Raw genomic sequence first — 22,313 nt, 5'->3', positions numbered from 1 at the left:
TTTCATTCAAATTATATGTGATATGATCATACCATATATGGTACTGTTTGTGTATGGTACCCGTTTACTAGGGATTTTTCACAATACTGAGTAAAATTTTACTCAATTGTAAGTTTTTTTTCGGTAGCCTTGTTAATATTGAGCTGTCAATTGTAAAGCGCTCAATTTAAAGTGTATTAGTCACCTTTCGTGTGCGCTATGGTCGGGGAAAATTGTGGCTTAGGGATTATAGAAGAGTAGACCATAGCAAATTTGCAAATCTCGGAGCGTTTACCTTTGAGGGGTAGATGTGCCTTATTCCATTTTTTAATGAAACGAAATGTGAAAGTTGACACACTACATAGCCGACAATTTCGTATCAACTATCAGTTGGTAAATCAAGCAAACACATAATCAGATTCTCCATTTGTGGAGTATTATATTCAAATTTTAATTTGGGGATTATGAGTAAATTGTAGACACATTTGCATTAAGGCTACTCCACTCCTGGTTATTGTTACTCACACACCAGGCTTCCGCCGTTCGGTAAATTTTGATCTGCAGAACTCTTCGGTAAAAGTTTAAAAATAAAGTGAAAAATCCAATAATCGGCATTTCTGATCAAAACTACGTCTGAGACAAAGTTGTAAAGCAAAATAGTTTCTTTTTAAGGAAAATTAAACAATTTTTTTAAATTTTATAGTAGAAAAAAATTTAAAAAATCATTATAACCCACATATCGTAAAATACCCTTGCCGATATTGAAAAGAAAAACCAAAAATAGAATATGAAAATTTAAAACTTTTGGTAATTTTTTTGTTATTTTTTGGGTTTTATTTTCATAGAAAATCTTAAAATGTCAAGCATTGTTTTTCTTGTAGATTTATTCTATTCTTATTTTTATTATTTTAACAAACGTTTTAACAAAAAGTTTAAAAAATTATAAAAAAAGTTCATTTTTCATAATTTTTGTCAATTTTTAAGAGTCTATATTTTTGGTGCTGGTGGTGTTGTGGTGTTGTGGTAAACGTGACTACCTCCCACTCCCAAGGGCCTTTGTTCAATCCCAGTTTTCTAATGTAGGAAGTAAACTCGTTAATCCCTGGTACATGAGTTGACGGGTCGATAGGTAGGGTCCTGCCTTCCCGGCGTTGGTAGCATTGGTACTCTGTACGGAAAACAAGATCGACAAAAAAATCATGAAAAAAAAGTGTCTATATTTTTAAAAGTATCAAAAGTTTGAATTAATCATTTAAAACTTAAAAAAAAACCCGGCAAGGCCATTTTGAGATGTTTAGGGTTTTTTTTTAAAGTTTTACACGAAATTACTTAAAACTTCATACGTCATTTCGATCCGTTTCCGAGCTACAAGGTTTTAAAAATCCAAAGACGCTATTGTAAACAATTTTCAAGGTTCAAGATGGTTGAATTTTAGGAAAATCTGAATCATAGCCCATAAATTACAAATATGCAAAGTTTCATGCAAATCGATGGAGGTCAAGTTTTTTTTTTGCCCAATACGTCGTTTGGTGTGGAGCTGCTATTTGAAAACTCATCCTAAATTTTAAGTTTTTGAATTGCCGTGTTGGATTGTAAATTAATTTCCAAACATATTGATTATTAATTTCCTCGGATATTGAGTATCATACATTGATCTGTGATCTGTGTTAATACTATACGAGAAAGATACATGTTATCAATAGCTGAATTAATCAGGGTATTTTTAATGCATTTACAGTATCGACGTTGTATGGAAAACGTTTATTTGGGAACCCATATCTAAAAAAAGAAGTTTCTCCTCAAAAATTTGCTAGAATATGAAGAAAATCGATTAAAATTTCATTCAGTCTTTGATGGAACTCGAAGACTGAGCAATTTTTCTTCATAATAACGTAGCTATTTGAGGAAAAGTTACTAAGGCTATGAGTGACCTGTGTTCTTCCGAATTTGAGTAAATGCATGTAAAACTTGAGGACTAGCTGTGGATTTTCTCGTTGTTACTTTGATTTTCGAGTTGAAACGAAGCCGCATTATGGCTCTCAATCCCTTTCACCGAAACTGTAACCTGCTCTGTCAGTTTGTTTAATATGCGTTATGTTCCATTTTCGAAACTTTTTTTCCGATGAAGTTGTGGATGGAAGATAAATTAAACATATTACGTGTAATCGTCAAGTGATTTCACGTCAGATATGATTTATATATATACATCATGAAACCTCGGTTGATGTGTTTCATGAAAGACGAAACTATCAAAGTTGAGCGCTCTTTCACTCGTCCGCTTCACCGAAGCTTGAAACAAAGACGAATGACACGACGGGAAAAAAAGAGACAAACCATAGAAAATTTGTTTGTAGACGTCGACTGAGGTGCTAGAATACTGCGAAGCCGCTCGACTTCAACAGAAAAAGAAAGCTAACAGTCTCTTCGTCGCATCAGTTTTGACGATTGTAGCTGATATTGTGACGGCAAGCACAATAATTCTCTATAACCAGGGAAGACGAGGAAATCGTCAAACCAAATCATTTTCTATGCCGGGCCGGGAATCGAACAAACAGCCTCCGGCTTGGTAATTCTATACCTTAGCTAACTAGGCTTTCTAAGGCCCCAAAAAGAGTTTGGTAGAACTTCTTATAAAAATGATCCGTAAACCACAATTCAAAGAAGCCAGGCCAAATCACATGAGTAAGTTTTGTTTATTGTCGAGACTTTAAGCCATGGGCTGGAAAGGTCAAACGAAACAAAGAACTTAATGTTTATGACTATTATTAGTCGTATGTCAACCTTATATTGCGAATAAGTTGGCATATTGGTTACTTGGGCAGTATGGTTACTTTTATATCCGAGTTCAAATAAATCATTCAACAATACTGACCTTGATTCATTCAGCAAAAACACCGACTCACTCGTTTCAGTCATATATCTTAAAGTTGGATATGCTCAGTTATGTAACCATCATAGCTCACACACGGACCGTTTCACGGTGTTCAAATATTAACCTTAAACAGCCACCCAGAGCGGGGTAATCCAATCGCGATAGAGAAACCCAATCCCAACACAACGCAACACAGCGCAACACAACAGAAGCACATTTCACTTTGCCGGCACGGAAAAAAAAGGGAGGAAAGGCGCACAAAGCACAACTTGGTACAACATCATTCGCCTACCCATCCGACACCGGAAAAAAGTGTGAAATGATAAAATGCGCAAGTGATGAATGACATTATGTTTCCTCGCCTAAAGCTCACTCGACGGCATATATTAAATACAAATGATATTTGCATTCCATTCAACGAGAATCAACAACAGAAAAAGCGCAACAACAAAAAATCCAAAACTTGAAAACAGTACCTAATACACAACACACAAGCTTAGTTACATTTTTCAAATTGAAGCTCAGATTGTATTGCATGCTTTCCGCCGGTTTCATTATTTCTCTTCTTAGTTTGTCTTTAATTCAAGCGCTGAATGAAGTGAAATTTCGATCATTTTTGGCAAGAAAAAGTGTTGCAGAGAGTCCCAGCCAAGCGAAAGGGATAAAGTTCGAAAGTGTATATTTTTCGAGAAAGTGTCCTCGTCATCATCGCTGGTGAAGTTGAGCGCTAAACAACAACAACAACACCAACAACAACAGTGTTAACTTTACGCGAAGGAAGTGCTGCAAACTAATTCTGTCGTCTTTGTAATTAATCATTTTCCATTGTGTTCGGCTTCCTGCCTGACGCTTGGCAGAAGACCGTTTCTACTTTCCGGAATCAAGGATCAAATTAGGACACAATAACCGAGCACCGTAACAACTATAGCATTGCACCCCATCGAAATACGGAAACAGCGACATAATGAAGGTAAGTAGCTCACTCAGCTTTCAGATGTATATTCCGTTGAATCACTGGCTCTTTGTCAATTGTACTGCAGTGCCTTCCCGTGTTTGGCAACCCGACCTCATCAGTTGTTTAATATCCCTACAGAACGTGCTAGTTACGTCCCAACTGAAACCAAAAAAACACGTGTAGCCAAAAACAGGAAGACATTGTGTGTACGTACACGTTAAGTAACGCTGGGTTTTCAGTGCCCCAATTGAATAATCGGTTTTGAATGATTTAATTGTTTCGTAATTGTTCGGTTATCGACATTGGTGTGGCTCAATCTTGTAATTCACTCGATTCGTTACGGTAATTGGAAAATGACGATGGAAAAATGTTTGATTGCCACTTGCCCACTGTCGGTGTTTTACGATTGCTCAATAGTGGTGGCTGAGTGTGAAGTAGGAATCAAAATCAACACGCGCCACGAAAAGAGTGCAGGGAAAAACTGTCAGTAAAAAGATGTTCATTTAATAAAAAAATGTCATAAGTTGTGAAGAAAGTGTTGTAAGAATTTCAAATAGTGGTTTATTAGGAAACCATATTTGTCGTCTCCTTCTTCGTTCTGCCCATATTAAAAGAAGCGGATATTATTCCAGTCATGTCAAATCGCCAAAACTAGCCAATGAGAATAACTCAGAGAGAGTCACTTCTACTCAGTTGTATGAAACATTTCTAAAAACTGCAGGTACTCAAGGATGAGTTCCTGCAGTTTTTAGAAATTTGTACATACCTCTGAGTACGAGACTCTCTGTCTGAGTTATTCTCTGTGGCCGTGTAGTTATGATCTTCATTTATGGGCAGCGTTGTTTTCGGTTTTCTCCTTCATCTTCTTCTTGGATGTTTGATCTCCTTTGTATCTGAACTCAAATTAATAGGTTTGCTTTGGATGTAAGTTGCTGTACGAAAATAATACAGCAATCCCCGATTTGCGCGATAGGTGATGTCGTCTATCCACCGCCATGCGATCTGCTCCCATATAGTGACAAAGCTGTTTCACCATGCTCTTATCCTTTCTTCGCATTTTATATTCATTGGCATAAATAAGGTGGGAGAGGGGGGGCTGCCCGCCCCTGATAATATAGGAAATAAATAGCGGAGCAATTTATTTTTGCATTTCAATTTGCTGTGATTTTAAATTTTCTTAATATATTACCTGTTTACGGTTGATAATAGGCATGCATCTTTTATTTAATTCTTTGCTACATGCTCACGTCTTATAAAATGGTTGTTTTATTGGTTGATTTCAAGGCAGGGATACCAGATTTCAAGACATTTTAATTCTATGAAGTCATTTTTCCCACATACATTTTGCAGATACATACATATTAGATTTATGTGTACAACATCACATTTAAGATAAGACATAATCAACAATAGTACGCCACAATACTCGGTTTGCGGCTGCCGCTCTCTATCCTCGGTCATGCCCAATGCTCGCTAGATCACGCTCTACCTGGTCCGCCCATCGTGCTCTCTGCGCTCCACGCCTTCTTGTGCCAACCGGATCAGTAGCGAACACCAACTTTGCAGGGTTGTTGTCCGGCATTCTTGCAACAAGCCCTGCCCATCGCATCCTTCCGGCTTTGGCCACCTTCTGGATGCTGGTTCATTCTTCGCCGCCACTCACCGTTCTCCTGCACACCGCCAAAGATCGTCCTTAGCACACGTCGCTCGAAAACTCCGAGTGCTTGCAGATCCTCCTCGAGCATAGTCCATGTCTCGTGTCCATAGAGGACCACCGGTCTTATTAGCGTTCTGTACATGGTACATTTGGTGCGGGGGTGAATCTTTTTTGACCGTTCTTTCTTCTGGAGCCCGTAGTAGGCACGAATTCCACGGATGATGCGCCTTCGTATTTCACGACTCACATTGTTGTCAGCCGTCAGTAAGGATCCAAGGTAAACAAGTTCCTCGACTACCTCGAAAGTATCCCCGTCTATCGTGACATTACTTGCTAGACGAATCCTGTCATGTTCGGTTCCGCCTACTAGCATGTACGTTGTTTTTGACGCATTCACCACCAGTTCGACCTTTGCTGGTTCGTGTTTCAGCCAAGTGTATAGTTCTGCCACCGTTCCAAATGTTCTTGCGATAATGTCCATGTCGTCCGCAAAGCACACAAATTGACCGGATTTCGTGAAAATCGTACTCTGGCTGTTGAGCCCGTCGATTACACCGTCTAGAGCGATGTTGAAGAGTAGGCATGAGAGTCCGTGACCTTGTCGCAGTCCCCGGCGAGATTCAAATGAACTGGATAGTTCACCCGAAACCCTTACGCAATTTTGCACACCGTCCATCTTTGCTTTGATCAGTCTGATCAGCTTCCCAGGAAAGCCGTTCTCGTCCATGATTTTCCATAGCTCTTTGCGGTCGATACTGTCGTATTCCGCCTTAAAGTCGATGAACAAATGATGCGTTGGGACCTGGTATTCACGGCATTTCTGGAGGATTTGCCGTACGGTGAAGATCTGGTCCGTTGTCGATCGGCTGTCGATGAAACCGGCTTGATAACTTCCCACGAACTCGGTCATTTTAGGTGATAGACGACGGAAGATGATCTGGGATAGCACTTTGTAGGCGGCATTCAAAATGGTGATCGCTCTGAAGTTCTCACATTCCAAATGGTCTCCTTTCTTGTGAATGGGACAGATTACCCCTTCCTTCTACTCCTCCGGTAGCTGTTCGGTTTCCCAGATCCTGACTATTATCCGGTGCAGGCAGGTGGCCAACTTTTCTGGGCCCATGTTGATGAGTTCGACTGCTATACCATCCTTACCAGCTGCTTTGTTGTTTTTGAGCTGCTGAATGGTATTCTTAACTTCCCTCAGCGTGGGAGCTGGGTTAGTTCCGTCTTCTGCTGCACTGACGTAGTCATTTCCTGCATTGCGCTGGTCTCTCGTGCCCACACTCTCCTCGCCATTCAGGTGCGCCACGAAGTACTGCTTCCACCTTTCAATCACCTCACGTCCGTCCGTCAAGAGGCTCCCGTCCTTATCCTAGCACATTTCGGCTCGCGGTACGAAGCCGTTGCGGGATGCGTTGAGCTTCTGGTAGAACTTCCATGTTTCTTGGGAACGGCACAGCAGTTCCATTTCCTCGCACTCCGCTTCTTCCAACCGGCGTTTTTTCTCCCGAAAGATGCGGGTCTGCTGTTTTCGGTTCTGTTTATGCCGTTCCACGTTCTGTCGGGTTCCATGCTGCAGCATTACCGCCCGCGCTGCATTCTTCTCCTCCAAAATCGCTCTGCACTTCTCGTCGAATCATTCATTCCGTCGACTTCTTTCCAGGTACCCGATGGTGCTCTCGGCTGCGTCGGTGATGGCTGCTTGGTGTGTACTCCAGCAGTCCTCTAGAGGGGGCACATCGAGCTCACCCTCCTCTGGCAACGCTGCCTCGAGATTCTGCGTGTATGCTAAGGCGACATCCGGTTGCTTCAGTCGCTCTAGGTTGTACCGTAGCGGGCGTCGGTATCGTACATTGTTGATGACGGAAAGTTTTGGGCGCATTTTGTCCATCAGCATGTAGTGGTCAGAGTCGATGTTAGCGCCACGATAGGTCCTGACGTCGATAATGTCGGAGAAGTGCCGTCCATCAATCAGAACGTGGTCGATTTGCGATTCCGTCTGCTGTGGTGATCTCCAAGTGTAACGATAAGGGAGGCTGTGTTGGAAAAGGTGCTACGTATGGCCATGTTCTTGGAGGCGGCGAAATCGATGAGTGGTAGGCCGATCCCGTTCGTCAGCTGGTGGGCGCTGAACTTTCCAATCGTCGGTCTGAATTCCTCCTCCTGGTCTACCTGAGCGTTTACACACTTAGATTTTTTTTGCCAAGATGCGCACCACCGAGCAGCTCGGCATTTTATTTTGCTGGAAATACAGCAAAAAATATGTTTGTTAGCTGAGATCTCGGCAAAATTCCCGTTTGTTAGCTAAATCTCGGCAAGTTTTTCACTGAGATCCAGCAAAATAAAATGCCGAGCTGCTCGGTGGTGCCCATATCGGCGAAAAAATCTAAGTGTGTAGGTCTCCTATGATGATCTTGACGTCATGGCTTGGGCAGCGATCGTACTCGCGGTCGAGCTGCACGTTAAATGCGTCCTTGTCATCATCAGTGCTTCCGAAGTGAGGGCTGTGCACGTTGAATATGCTAAAGTTGAAGAATTGGCCCTTGATCATCAACCTGAATAGACGCTCAGGCTTGCCGAAGCAAACCCCCCCCCCCCCTTCCCTGGAAGCCTATGACCAAAGTTCCCACCAGGGTTGGTTACCCGATCATCCCTAAGGTTGCTCACAGTTCCCGGCCGGTACCACGGGGAGGTAGGGATAGGAGTTGTTGGGAAGAGGCTAGTGATCTCAATGGGATCTGTATTGCGCATTACCCAGCATTTACCGACCAACATTTTGCAGATATGTATTGTTATATTTTAGAAATATGCGGAAATTGAAGAAGTAAATAAGGTTTATGGAGATCAGGAAGTCGGAAGGGAAATTATGTTTTGGGTCCAAGATTCTTCTCGCTGCACTATAGGGGCTCAGGTAGCCAATAACCGCAAATTGACTGTCTCCAAATCATAATTTGTATTTTGTGTTTGTCAATTGATAATAAACCCTCAGAAAATCTGATATCCACACCATATAGGGTAATTTGACAATTGTTGCACACCACCCAGTTGTTGCACACTGTAGTATAAAGAGTAGCATAATCATGAAAAAAATGATAACTTAAAAAAAAATTATAAAAAAAGATAATCAAAATACTAGAGACTAAAATCGAGTAATGAAACACTTAATTTGAGTAAAGTCTCGTTGGTGTGAAACATCGTGAGGGGAAATTCCAACACAGCTAGCAGCCAATGTGGTAACGGATGAAAAATAAAGGAGGTTTAATTTCGGGTTACCTTCCCGAGCAAAGTCGGTTAACAAAATGAAAGCAAATCGATATTAAAGTTTGCAGTTCCTATCATAATGAAAACTCATTTTGATTTCAATTGTCGCAACAGAAGTCTGATATCATATTGTGCCTTCATTATGCAGTCAAGGCGTTTTAAATTAAAGCAACTTAACTTGAAGTTCTGCTGTTAATTTCTTGTTTAAAATGATTTAAGTTCATCTGTCGTTAAACTAACGATTATTGTTTATTTGTTTTGTTTAACACATTTTAGGCCATTCGTGACTAGCCCGAGGTGACATTTGAGATCAAATCTTTCAGCGTGAGAAGCATGGATGCTAACCATTTACGACAGGCCCGTATTCAGTCAAACATTACATCATAACAGCAAATTCTGATTTCAATTTAATCTCTAACTTTGCTCGGGTTTGCCACTGATGCCATATATACAGATTTATCTGTAATTATTACAGATTTTTCTCAATATTTTGATACAGATATCTGTATAAACAGATTAAAGACTTAAAGAAAACATAGAAATTTAACAGATTTTTCAAAAAAGTTGAAAATATTTTTCATGTTTTATTAAATTTATTAATTCCGCTAACTAATCGTTTGATCATTTTGACCACCGAACGCAAATCGCATTTTTAACTAAATAGATTATTATTGAATTACCTATCATCGATAATTTTGAAAGGACTTCTAATGTTCAGATGGTCGGATTGCTGATTTCTTGTTCGAAGGGATATTAGTTTCCCTTTCGTATTGTTGAATTAACCATGGTACATGGTGACAGGTTCGATGGTGAATTCAATATTTTGTTTTGCTGAATTGGTGAACAAGCCAATCTGAAAAAAATAACAATGTATGCAATTCGACTAAAGTTCCAAATAAAGGTTTTCTGTTGTAAAAAACTGCAAGGCAATTCATAAAACAGAGAGTGCACATGCACATTGAGGAATACAGGACAGATGGAACTATTCCAAAGGGTTTTGCAGGTATTTACTGACAACAAATATTGAGTAGACTTGGGGTTGTAGGTTCAAGAAACAACAAGCAAATTCGACATCCTTATAATTTTCCAAATGCTTAAATCAAAGTTTGATTTAAATTAGAAAAAAATGTGGCAACACATATGATGAATAGTCCCGTGTGAAAACTCGGGGACATAGGATTGTCCTCAGGATTGGTTCAGAGAGCAATATATATATTTGACTTGAACAGAGAGTCACCACGATGTGACATTTCTCATTTCACTAGTGACAAAAATCACTTAATCTCGGAAGAACCCCTCACATGTGTGTTCAGTATATAAGGATATCTGATACTAGCCGTAAAATCAGTTAGCACATTCAAAAGGCTTCCAGAGAGATGATGTTTTCAGGGAAATCATAAAGATCTTCTAGGATAAGCAGATCCATTCAGCGTAATGAGTGAGGTCAAGTGACTCTCTCACTAGCAGTGCTGCAAACTATCAATATCAATACCTACAAAATGATGAATTTCACCTCAATGTCAGTGCGCAAATGACATTCACATCGTGAAGGGACCAGTGATATTCAAAGTTCTTCGCATTTTTTCATATACGCCAGCTAATCGAGTACCTATCTTTTTAAAACTCATTAGTAATATTAAAACAATGCAACGGTTATACACAAAAAGTTGATTTATTGAGATAAAAGTAAGATTTTCAACTTTTTCCTAGTGATATTCATATCGATAGTAATATCAAAGCCGTACCGTCTGATATTATGCTTACCTATAATATCAGTGTCGGAAGTGAAATTCAGTACTAAGCCAATATATTACGTCAATTAACATTGTTGACAGCACGCAGCACTGGTCATTTGTTACTTTGAGTGACTAGCTTATCGCATATTATAGCTTATTGCATGCTCTAAACTTAGTGTTCTAGATGCACTTCTACAGCTATTAATTGAGTGCTTTCGATACCTGCTACAATTTTTGCATTAGTATAATTGTAGTACAATCATACTCTACGCGCAGGAAAGTCGATACATTTTCCAACCCAAAAAATTCCTAGACCGGACCGGGAATCGAACCCAATCACCTTCAGCATGGTCTTGACGTGACTCTCAATTTGATGTGCACGGTGACTCACGTCACACAAGGTGACAATTTTCATTTCACTAGAGAGGCACCTCAACTTCACTCGCCACTCCAAATTAGCCTGATGTTCAATAGACTTCCAATTGTGGCTACGCCTATGCCTCAGTATGGATAAAAGGAAGAAGAAGTAATAACAACAATCAACATTATTTCAACTGGCTACTGAAGAAATCATTTTCATTTGTAAATAAGCATGTTTTCTAAACATTCCATTTCGGTAACCAATCGAAGAAATCAAGAAAAAAAAATCTTTGCATTCGGCAAATTACTTCACACAAGTAAAACATTCCACTGCCTTACATGACTCGTCGACATTCGCAGTCATCTTCGATGTATCTTCGTTCCGGGAAATATACCTATTACATATTTGCTTTTTCCGTTCACATAATTAAGCTTAACTATACACGGAGCAGATATATGCTATGACACCTATGCTCGTTACATCTCAATATGTGTAATTGTATCAACCTTAAGCTTGGGTTTCCACCAATCAATGTACTCTTCATAGCAAGGCTGGTCGCGATAACGTAAGCGACCCGGTAACCGGCCATTCCGGTCGTGCACGGCAACGCACGTGTTGCTGAGATGTGAGGTAATATTGCCGGACGAGACAGATCTCTTCTTCTCCAACGCTATAAGAAGCATGGTCAACGAAAGCGGACAGTGCTGCCAGATTGGAATCTAAGCACATGGCACAGTGCACCCTTCATTAACGGATTACATTCATAAACTTCTTCACTTTCAGCGCGTTTGGGGTATCATTCCAGCCTCTTCAAACCATTGAGAATTGGTTTACGTAAATCGAACAACTGGCATCTATGCGCATTTATCTACAACTGTTCAATAACCTGCTTTAATGCGCTTGTTGAGAAAAGGGACTAATGGGAAGAGACAGCAACTGGTGGAAAGGTGGATGATCATTGCACAGTGCAAAACAGCGATAAATGGATATAGCCTAGTATGAAAAACCAGTCAGCCGGATTCATTTCGTTGACTGGATGTCGACGCATGTGTTTGTGATAAATATACGAATCTATGTGGGGGGATCCGCACTACACAAACAAACTTTGGGGTTTATTTTTGTTACGTCTCTGCCGTCGTAGTCTTATAGTCGATTCATCGACGACTTCGATAATGAGATTTGGCGTCGCGTCACTGCTTAGTAAACATTTAATGAAAGTGAACTGCTTGGGGAGTGTGGTAGCTGATAGGACGCGTCCGGATGGTTCGCCGAAATGGAAGGCTGAGATTGATGGTATTTTGATGTAATAGTCACAGGAGTCAGTTTGCCTAACTCAACTGTTGTTGCTTCTCAGATTGATTAGCTAACTGCTTTTTTTAAAAGTTCATAAGTGAATTTAAAAATAAGCTGATCAGAAACGTCTCGTAAAATGCTATATTTAGGGAATACTATATAAATACAGATACACTCCCGATCATAAGTTTAAGGACACGCCCAAAAAAACATGACAAATTTGTTATGTTCATATCTCTGTCATGTTACGTCCAATTTTCGTACTCTTTAGATCATTTGAAAGGTATTAAATGGAACTTTCCTCGTAGGAAAATTGTTCAATATAATTTTCGAATTTTGTGTGCTAAAAGTTCACCCAAAGTTACAACATTTTTCAAAATTTACTCTGAAGAATCGTGACTGATTTTCTCAGAATTGGGTTGGCCAAATTTTGAAAAAAAAAGTAATAGTAGAACACTTATGCTATACCATTCATACCATTCAAATAACCTTTGGAGATCGAAAATTGAACGTAAAATGAAAGATCATTGAACAAAACATATTTGCATGGTTTTTTGGGGGTGTCCTTAAACTTATGATCGGTAGTGTATATCATGATTTTTTAAACATATATATTAGAGTGGTTCAAAATATCAATTTGCTCCACCAAGCTCAACAAATTTCTAATCAGGTCCTGATGATTCTCCCGAAATTCGAGCTCAAAAGGTGGTTTTCAGTAGAGTTGTAGCTTATAAAATTTCACATAAGAGTAATTAGCGGTCTTTTCAGTAAATTTTTAAGGAAAAGGGCTATAAGGCCTAGAAGATCAACCCAAATTCAAGTTCAATTTACTCATAAATCACAAAAAGTGCAGGAACTCAGCGCTGAGTAAATTTTCCTCAGTTTTTCTTGATTTTTCCAGATGAAAATTCTCGAATATTAGAAAAGGTAAGATTGGATTCACCTAGTCTATTAGTACTACTTCTAGACTGAGTAGAATTATCTTAATTTTTCCTCATTTTTCGGCAAATTTTTGAGGTTTTCCACAGGGCTACTTGAGGTAAATTTACTCTTCGCTTAGTTTCTGCCTTTTTGAGATTTAGGAGTAAATTGAACTCAAATTTAGATCTATTTCATTTGCCGTGTAGCATGTTGAAAACAAAAAGTTAATTTTTCCCATAGTGATTCCCATAATGCCAGTGAGTTTGCATCCAAATATACTCAAATTTTGAAAGAGTGTTCAGAACCTTATTTAGAATCCATTGAGCTCGGTGGAACAAAACCGGTAATTGGGACGCCACTTGGCATATTGAACGCATATTTTTCGCAAACAACAACTCAATCACGGAAACACGAACAGATGTGGATTTTGTTTTTAATTATTGGTCAAAATGGACCGAATGAACGAAAAATAATTTAAAATAATTTGGGGTTGTTAATTTTTCCTGAGAATTTAAATTGAAGATTTTGATTTTTTTCGGACATCACGTAATTTGAAAATTTATAACTCATGAACCAAGCATCGTAGAAAGAACGTTGCGCAGGAAATTAATTAGAAAATTTTCTCAACACTCCATAAAAAACATAATCAGAAAAAAATGTCCATGAAAATGTTTGAGGTGGAGTAAAACCGCAAGGAAAATCAGGACAAATAATTGTCATGCTAATGATTTTTTTAATGATTTTTATTCAACTTCTTAACTAACAGCCAGTCATAGGACTTGTTGAAAATTGTGGTTTTCTGGTTTGTTTTATGATTTTCTCAGAACGGAGTGTAACCGGCCATTAGTTTTTCGGTAATCACTTAAAAACGATGAGAGATACCACTCTTAAATGTTCACCAGTGAAAGATCAGATTTTCTTCTAACGGGTGTTCAATAAAAATAGATATTTTTTTCAGTCATATACAACTATATAAAAAAAATTTCAACGAATTCAGTATTTTTTATTAAAAACATAATGTTTATTATTTAAAAAAAAATGTCAATGAATATTGGAGAAGGGGCCCTGGTCAGCCGTACGACGCAACTTAGTCGCGATGCTCTCCCAAGAGCGCTGGACGGCACTGAAATCATTCTCATTTTTTTTATTGAACACCCTTTAGTAAGAGAAATGTTATTGAAAAATAATTCAACACTCGGAAAATGGTTTCCCTTGTTTCTTTGCAATTTTCCTCCATCCTGAACATTAACATAGAAAAAAAAATCAGTTCATATATGTTAATGGTTGCTGAGATATTTTTTTTTTATTATTTTACTACAATTGTTTTTTATACGAACAATCTGTTTTTATCTGAAGCATGAATAAAATCATTTGAAATGTATGGATTACCCTAAAATGTTTTTTTTCTTGCTTTTTTCATCCCCCGGGAAGTTTTCGTGCAAAATGATTTTCCCGATTATAATGTTTATGGATTACTGATCATTTTACTACACAACGTTCTTTCAACGATTCTAGATTCATCAGATATGAACTTTCAAAGTACGTGATGTCCGGGAAAATCCGGAAATTTCGACTAAAAATTGTAGCGCGCAAAATGCGGCTAACGGTTTTCCGTCTTCTGGATCGTTCCCTGGCTCGATAAACGGACGGCTTAAGCGCCACCTCCAAGGAGGACCGTCCGTCGAGTCTTGTTTGCCCGGCTAGAAACCCAACCTCAGCGCGGGTTTGTTCAATCAGAACCAAAAATTTAATTTCAAAACGAAACAGAAGATCGAGATTCTCCACACAAAGAGGTCGCCATAATCGCGACGAGAGAATTGTTGATGCTACCGGTCGTTCTACCCGAGGTTCTACCTACTCACAAAAACAACACTCACCAGTATCATCACCGGAGGAACTCACTTATTCAGAGATCCCCGCCGATCGAGACACGTGAGTGGAGAGACTGATTTCCCAGGCAGTCTAACCTGGCGTACAAGAACATCAACACAAAAAAGTAGAACGACGCCAAATGTGAGAATTCTCGAAACCAAAAAATAAGTTACATGGGAAACTTTAACATTTAACGGAAAAAAACATTTTTTGGGGTAAACTACTATAAAACATTTAAGTAAGTTTATTTAATTGCATAACCTAGGTTTTCATTATTCGTGTTTCTTCCTCTCTAGTTTCCCTACTGTGTGCGGATTTTGATCTAGTGATCGCTAGCTAGTTTTTCTCATCGAGCTCTTCCTCGTGGTGTGTGTGTGTGTGTGTGTGTGCGTGTGTGTGTTTTTTTTTTTTTTTTTTTTTTTTTTTTTTTTTTTTTTTTTTTTTTTTTTTTTTTTTTTTATAGTAAGGTTTAGGAAAGCTTCAAGAAGCCTGGCCTGTAGTGAAGGTGGCACGGTGTGGTATCCACTAGTTGCCTAGTGCAGCTCCACTAAAACCCATTCCTTACTCTCTCCTCTGCCTGGATCCCCCCGGGACCACTGTGAAGCGACTACTTCGGGGGGTGGCTGTGCTCATGCACTTGTCGTACTCTCAGCGCTAGCTGGCGTTGCTAGATCGCTGCTCTTCTCTCCATTTACGCTGCAGCTCTGACATAATCTGTGTGACTGCCCTGCTGACGGCATTCCAAGAGTCCTCCTCTCGACACATTTCATCAACGACATTCTCCACGTTAAGGACGGGCATCTCCGTTCGCACTGCCTCGAACCTTGGACAGTCAAAGACCACATGCTCCGGCGTTTCATCGACGTTGCCACACTCCGGACAGAGGGGTGACGCTGCGTGTCCGAACCGATGCAGGTATTTCCTGAAGCAGCCGTGGCCAGACAGGAACTGCGTTAGGTGGAAATTGACTTCTCCGTTTTTTCTGTTCACCCAGGTCGAAAGAATCGGTATTAGTCGATGTGTCCATCTACCGTTCTCCGTCGTGTTCCACTCCTGTTGCCACTTAGCCAATGACTCCACTCTCACAACTTTCCGTACTCTTCCGGCTTCTCTCTGCCTGTAGCACTCACTGTCCTCCGCCAGGGTGATGCCGATAGGGATCATACCGGCGATAACGCATACTGCTTCCGACGAGATGGTTCTGTACGCACTCACGACTCGCATGGCCATGAGCCGGAACGTACTGCTCAGTTTCCTTTGGTTCTGCTTCGTTTCCAGCGCTGGAACCCAGGCTGGACCTCCATATCTCAGTATCGATGATGACACGCTGGCCAGAAGACGCCTCTTGCTACTGCTGGGACCAGCGTTGTTCGGCATGATTCTAGCTATCGCGTTGATGGCCTTCGAAGCCTTCTCACAGGCATATTCGACGTGGCTGTTGAAGTTTAGCCGGTCATCGATCATCACTCCCAGGTATTTTAACACACGCTTCGAGGCTATGGTGTGCTCCCCGACGGTGATTTCCGCCCGCTGTACCGCTTTACAGTTACTGACCAATAACACTTCCGTTTTGTGGTGGGCTATTTGCAGCTTCGCTCCTTTCATCCAGTTACCAATCATGTCGATTGCCTCGGTTGACAACACTTCCACCTCTTCCAGCGTCTCGCCTGTTACCGTCAAGACGACGTCGTCCGCAAAGCCAACGATCTCAACTCCTTTGGGCAGTTTCAGCGTTAGCACGCCGTTGTACATCCCGTTCCAGAGCGTTGGACCAAGGATGGAGCCTTGTGGAACTCCCGCTGTGATCCTAATCGATCTCTGTCCCATGTCTGTCTCGTAGACCAGAAGCCGGTTCTGGAAATAACTCCTCAGGATCCTGCACAGGTAGTCAGGGACCCTCATTCTATGCAGTGCTTCGGCGGTGGCCTCCCAGCTGGCGCTGTTGAACGCATTCTTGACGTCGATCGTTATGACGGCGCAATATCGATCTCCTCTCCGCTTCTGTTTGGACGCCTTTTCAGCTCTCTCGACCACTGTCCGAATTGCATCCACCGTCGATCTCCCTTTCCGGAATCCGAACTGCCTCTCCGACAATCCGTGCTCACTCTCCGTGTATTTCGTCAGCCTGTTTAGGATGATCCTCTCCAAGAGTTTTCCGAGTGTATCCAGCAGGCATATAGGCCTGTATGATGCTGGATCCCCCGGCGGTTTTCCTGGTTTCGGCAGCAACACTAGCTTCTGTATCTTCCACCTGTCAGGGAAGTGACCCTCGTTCAGGCATTTCTGCAGCACCATCCTGAACATGTCCGGGGATGACTGGATCGCCGCTTTCAACGCTACGTTGGGGATTCCATCCGGACCGGGAGCTTTCTTCACCTTCAATCCTTTCGCCACTACTACGAGCTCCTCGCTGGTGATTTCGACGTTATCTCCCTCTCTTTCTCCGTACGGTGTAGGTGGCCAGGTTGTTGGGTCGTGCTTCGGGAAAAGTCCTTCCACGATGACTTTCAGCTTCTCTGGGCACATTTCAGCGGGCATCGTTGGACCTCTGATCTTCGCCATCACGACTCGGTATGCGTCGCCCCAGGGGTTGGCATCAGCGTCTTGACACAGCTCCTTAAAACAGTTGGACTTGCTCTGCTTAATCACTCGTTTAAAAGCGGCCCTGGCCGCTCGAAACACTTCTCTTCGTTCCTCTCTGTCTGCTTCCGTTCTTGCTCTCTGAACACGTCTTCTGGCTCTGAGACAACTAGCGCGGAGAGTACTAAGTGCCTCGTTCCACCAGTAGACTGGACGCCGTCTGTTATTTGGCTCCAGTTTCCTCGGCATGGTCGTGTCACATGCTCTCACTAACGTTTCTGTCAGCTCGTCCGCATTTAGATCTACGAGACTCCCGTCCACACGAAGTGCCTCAACGAACAAATCCTTGTCGAAAGCTTTCGTCTTCCACTTTCGGTCACAAGTTCTCGTCCTCCGTACTGCCACAGTATTCCGTTGACCGATGCCATATCGTATCGCCTGATGGTCGCTATGGGTATATCCTTCGCACACTCTCCAATCCATGTTTGCCATCAGCGACGGACTGCAGAAAGTAACGTCGATAATGGATTCTCGGCCATCTCTGCGAAAAGTGCTGCTGGTGCCTTTATTGGCCAGCATAACTTCCAGTTTTGCCAGAGCTTCCAGCAGACTGTGCCCTCTTGCATTGGAACACCTGCTTCCCCACTCCACTGCCCAAGCATTGAAGTCTCCTCCGATGACTACCGGTCGTCGTCCGACCAGCTCTTCGGTAAGTCCATCAAGCATCTCGTAGAACTTCTCAATCGTCCATCTGGGGGGTGCGTAACAACTACACATGAAGATTCCGTTGATTTTGGCGATGACGAAGCCTTCGTATGAGCTCGCAACCACTTCTTGAATGGGGTATCTGCCCATAACTTGTATAGCTGCCATCCCAGCTCTATCCGCAACCCAGTTACCGTTATCGGGAGGGACTCGATACGGTTCCGCAATGATTGCAACGTCGCACTTTGTTTCTGTTGTCGACTGCCACAACAGTTGCTGAGCAATGTCGCAATGATTGAGGTTTATTTGGGTTACCTCCATTACTGTTGGCTTGCCATCGCCTTTTTGTATGCTAGGCATTTGAAGCCTCCCGTCGTATGATCGTTACCGTCCTCTTTTTTGCAGAGCATACACCTCGGATGCTTCGTGCAGCCTCTTGCAATATGGCCTTTCTCTCCGCATTTCCTGCACAGATCAGATCTGTCAGGACCATTGCAGTTCCTCGCCTGGTGACCGAATCCCATGCACTTGAAGCATCGCTCCAATTGCTTGGTAACCCGAGGAGTGGCTTTCAGCGAGCACAATGACCAGCCAACCTTGACCTTGCCCGTCTCCAACAGCTTATTCGCTGCAGCTGTCGAAAGCCGTATAACCGCCGTTTGCATGCCGCCGTACGCCTTCCTCATGCGGATTGACATCGGGACATCTCCCAGATCGCAGTGCACTCTCAACGCACTTCTTAGCTCCTCTTCTGTGGTGATCTCGTCCAGGTCCCTGCACTCGACCACTGTCTCCTGGGATAGAGCTCTTACGCTCGCCCCTTCGCCAAGAGACTTTTCGACGAGCTCCTTGAAGGCTGAGCTCTTGATAGCAGGATCCTTCTTCAGCTCAAAGAGGATCTCGCCTTTCTGGGTTCGCCTGGTTTTCACCACGTTCTCTCCTAGTTGCTTCAACTCCGGATCCTCTCGTACCTTCCGGAGGAGTGCTGCATACGACGTTTTGTCCTTAGCTTCGACGATCAGAGCATCGCCCTTACTTCGCTCCCGACGAGTCCTGGGTATCACCTTCTTCTGTTCAGCTTTCTTCTTCATGTCTTTTTCCTTCCGTTTTTTCCACTTCTCCTTTGGCTTCTCGACGGTACGCCAGCCTTCCTCCTTGTTGTCTTCTTTGTCGTTCTTGACTTTTTTCAACTCCTCTTCCTCTCCTGGAGTTTCCCTTTTCCTCTTCTCCGAGCGTGGATTTCGAGGTCCCTTTGGCGTCTCCTGTATTTCAGCTGCTGCTTTCTCCTTGGCCTCGATCAGTGCCCTTTCGGCAGTTACGGACCTCGTCCTCAGCGCATCCTGTTCACGTTCGGCAGCAATAATGGCGGATTTGATGCCCGTCACCATTTCCTTTATTGCCTTGTGGACGTTGCTCTTATCCTTGATGAAGTCATGGAGTTCATTGATCCTCCTCCTGACCTCCATCAATTTGGTCTTCCCAAGCTGCAATCCTTCTTGGGGTGTGCTACTGCTGGATTTCGGTGTGAACACCTGGCTTAGCATAAGACCTAGCTCTCCTTGGTGTCCTTGCTGCTCACCTTGGGGCTTACTGCTGCTGTTGGAACTCGCTGTTGCCTCCAGGTTCAACACTGGTGATCCCTGCAATATCCCGCTCCTTGCGAACACGTTCGCTCCTCCGTTTTCAATTTCTGGCGTCTTGCCGTCGTCCTTCATATTTTTTTGGGTTTTCTCATTTTCTTCTTTTTTGTTTTTTTCTACGTTTTTCTCCATTCTGTTGGGTCCCCCCTCCGGGCCGCTATCTCCACTCGTTGTATGTAGTCGCCTATCGTGATCCCATGGTTATCTATGCAAGCAGGGAGGCCATGCTAGGGTTGACACGGTCCTTCATGGGGGCCGTGTTCAGAGCCAGATCGGCGTAAGTCAGGAATGTTACATCTGAGTCTACTACTCACCAATCACCAATTGGTGACGAGTTTTGAACGTATCCGGAGGCCTGCCAAGGTTTTACCGGGACGGGGGCAGCCGCACTATTAGCCCACTCGCCATTTCAAGAAGGTGTCACCCTTCTTTACTTAGGGAGCAGAATAGCACGACTGTCAGCCCTGTAGCGTGGTATCCAATCCATTGTACCGTGTCGTGTCCATAGTTCCATGCCGTATCCAGTATGCCATAATAAGGTTCTTACTGGCGTCGATCCTAATGTGCCGGTTGGCACTCCTGCGGGTTGACGAAGCATTTCCTCGATCGCCGTGTTATGGTTACCGCGCCAGTGTTCGCGTCGCACCCCCTCACTTTGCTATTGTCAGAAGGACAACATTGCCCAGGCTACACCACGGGGAGGTGTGAGGTAGGAACTTGTGAGGACCAGAGATAGGAAAAACGCTCTTCCCAGGTTGTCAATTCACCATTTGTAGCCATTTGTATTTGTGTGTGTGTGTGTGTGTGTGTGTGTGTGTGTGTGTGTGTGTGTGTGTGTGTGTGCGCGTGTGTGTGTGTGTGTGTGTGTGTGTGTGTGTGTGTGTGTGTGTGTGTGTGTGTGTGTGTGTGTGTGTGTGTGTGTGTGTGTGTGTGTGTGTGTGTGTGTGTGTGTGTGTGTGTGTGTGTGTGTGTGTGTGTGTGTATGTGTGTGTGTGTGTGTGTGTGTGTGTGTGTGTGTGTGTGTGTGTGTGTGTGTGTGTGTGTGTGTGTGTGCGTGTGTGTGTGTGTGTGTGTGTCTGTGTGTGGTGTCGTTAACGCATGCGCATGGTTAGATTAATTGTTGGGCTTACTCACGGTACCGAAATAGCTGCCTGATGAATTGGTCGGCAAAGCAGATACCGGCTGGTTTGCGGCGGTATTGTGGCTGATGCTGCGGAAATTCCCAGTCGATGGATGGTCTCGAAGCTGGTACTGATCTCGCGCCGAAATGGATTGGCTCTGTAGATGACGTTGGGGCGTCGATGTTTTACACGTGGCGGAAATGGCAAAATGGCCGCTCTGTCGAAACGGGTTGTTTCCTTCCGCCTTTCCCCGGACTTTTGACGCATAATCGTGGGGTCGAGAGTCACGCTTTATCTCGAGATGCGGTGTGCCGAGCTTCGGCCGTATATCGCTAGAAGCGAATCCTACATAAAAAGCCGTCGAACGGCTGTTCAACGCGTTAACAATAAAATTTCCACACAAAACAATTATCCACGAATTACCTTTTCTCTACGTACGCACACACAAAAATTGACCGCACGTCAACTTTGACCTAACTGCTGAACTTTAGGCTACACGAAGGAAACAAAAAGTAACATTAAATTCGATCACTAGACTTCTCACATTTTTTATAGGTACCAATTAAAACACACCGCGACACAAGAAAACTATTTCACGCACTCTCGCCTCTTCCACGGTCCAGGTCAAAATGGACGAGTGGACGTTCCGAAAACCCTCAGATAAAATCGTGATCATAGCCTTCGTGGCCGGAAGTACGTCAATTACCGAAGTAATTAACAACCTTTTCAAACGACAAATCTTATCAACTACGATCTCGAGCCGATTGAACACTCTATCTCTTTCTCGCTCGTACCGTTTGATTAAACTGTCTCGCTTCAATCTATTTCTGGTTCGATTGATTTTTTTACGAGAGAGAATGTTCGGATTCGAACCTCGGACTTTACGACGAGTCTCCCAAACAGTGAACGTTTCCAGTGGCGGATCAAATGAATTTTGGAAGGCAGCTTGTATGCAAGCGTTTCGTTTTTATGTGGATTTACAATTCGTTTAATTTGTAATGGTGATTTCAATTTAATTTAAGTGAACATGTAGTTATTATTTAATAAATATAAATAATAAATAAATAACGTGAGCGATAGTTATTAATGGAATTCAAAGATAGATGGAAAAACAGAATATTAATTCAAATAAATAAGTGGCAATCCTCAAATAAGTTAAATTATATTTACATAAAAGTGACCATGCTACAAAATTTCCGAGAAAATTAATCACCCTGAATTTCTTTAATTTTTGTTTCGTTCCTATCATCATAAACTCCAACTGTGGGCAAAATCGCATAAAATTCTGAGTCAGTTCGAGCCAATCCAGTCCGAGGATTTAAAAAAATATTCCCAGAAGTGACCGTAATGGCAAAGT

The 22,313-nt window shown here is 42.4% G+C and overlaps 1 protein-coding gene across 3 annotated transcripts in view; it reads left to right on the top strand.

Moving 5' to 3' along the window:
- Nucleotides 1-3,737: 3,737 nt before the first annotated feature.
- Nucleotides 3,738-22,313, top strand: part of LOC135708881 (protein lozenge) — a 96,759-nt gene continuing 78,183 nt past the window's right edge. For all 3 annotated transcript variants that reach the window (XM_065231053.1, XM_065231052.1, XM_065231051.1), the window contains exon 1: nucleotides 3,738-3,821. In XM_065231053.1, coding sequence (XP_065087125.1) covers nucleotides 3,816-3,821 — 6 coding nt within the window. In that variant the 5' untranslated portion in view covers nucleotides 3,738-3,815. The remainder of the gene's footprint in view (nucleotides 3,822-22,313) is intronic.

Source organism: Ochlerotatus camptorhynchus, unplaced genomic scaffold (assembly GCF_037179485.1).
Source record: "Ochlerotatus camptorhynchus isolate MF236.1 unplaced genomic scaffold, CSIRO-AGI_Acam_v1.1 ptg000338l, whole genome shotgun sequence".
Lineage (NCBI taxonomy): Eukaryota > Metazoa > Arthropoda > Insecta > Diptera > Culicidae > Ochlerotatus > Ochlerotatus camptorhynchus.
The sequence above is the reverse complement of the archived record's forward strand: the minus strand, read 5'-3'. Positions and strand labels throughout refer to the sequence as shown.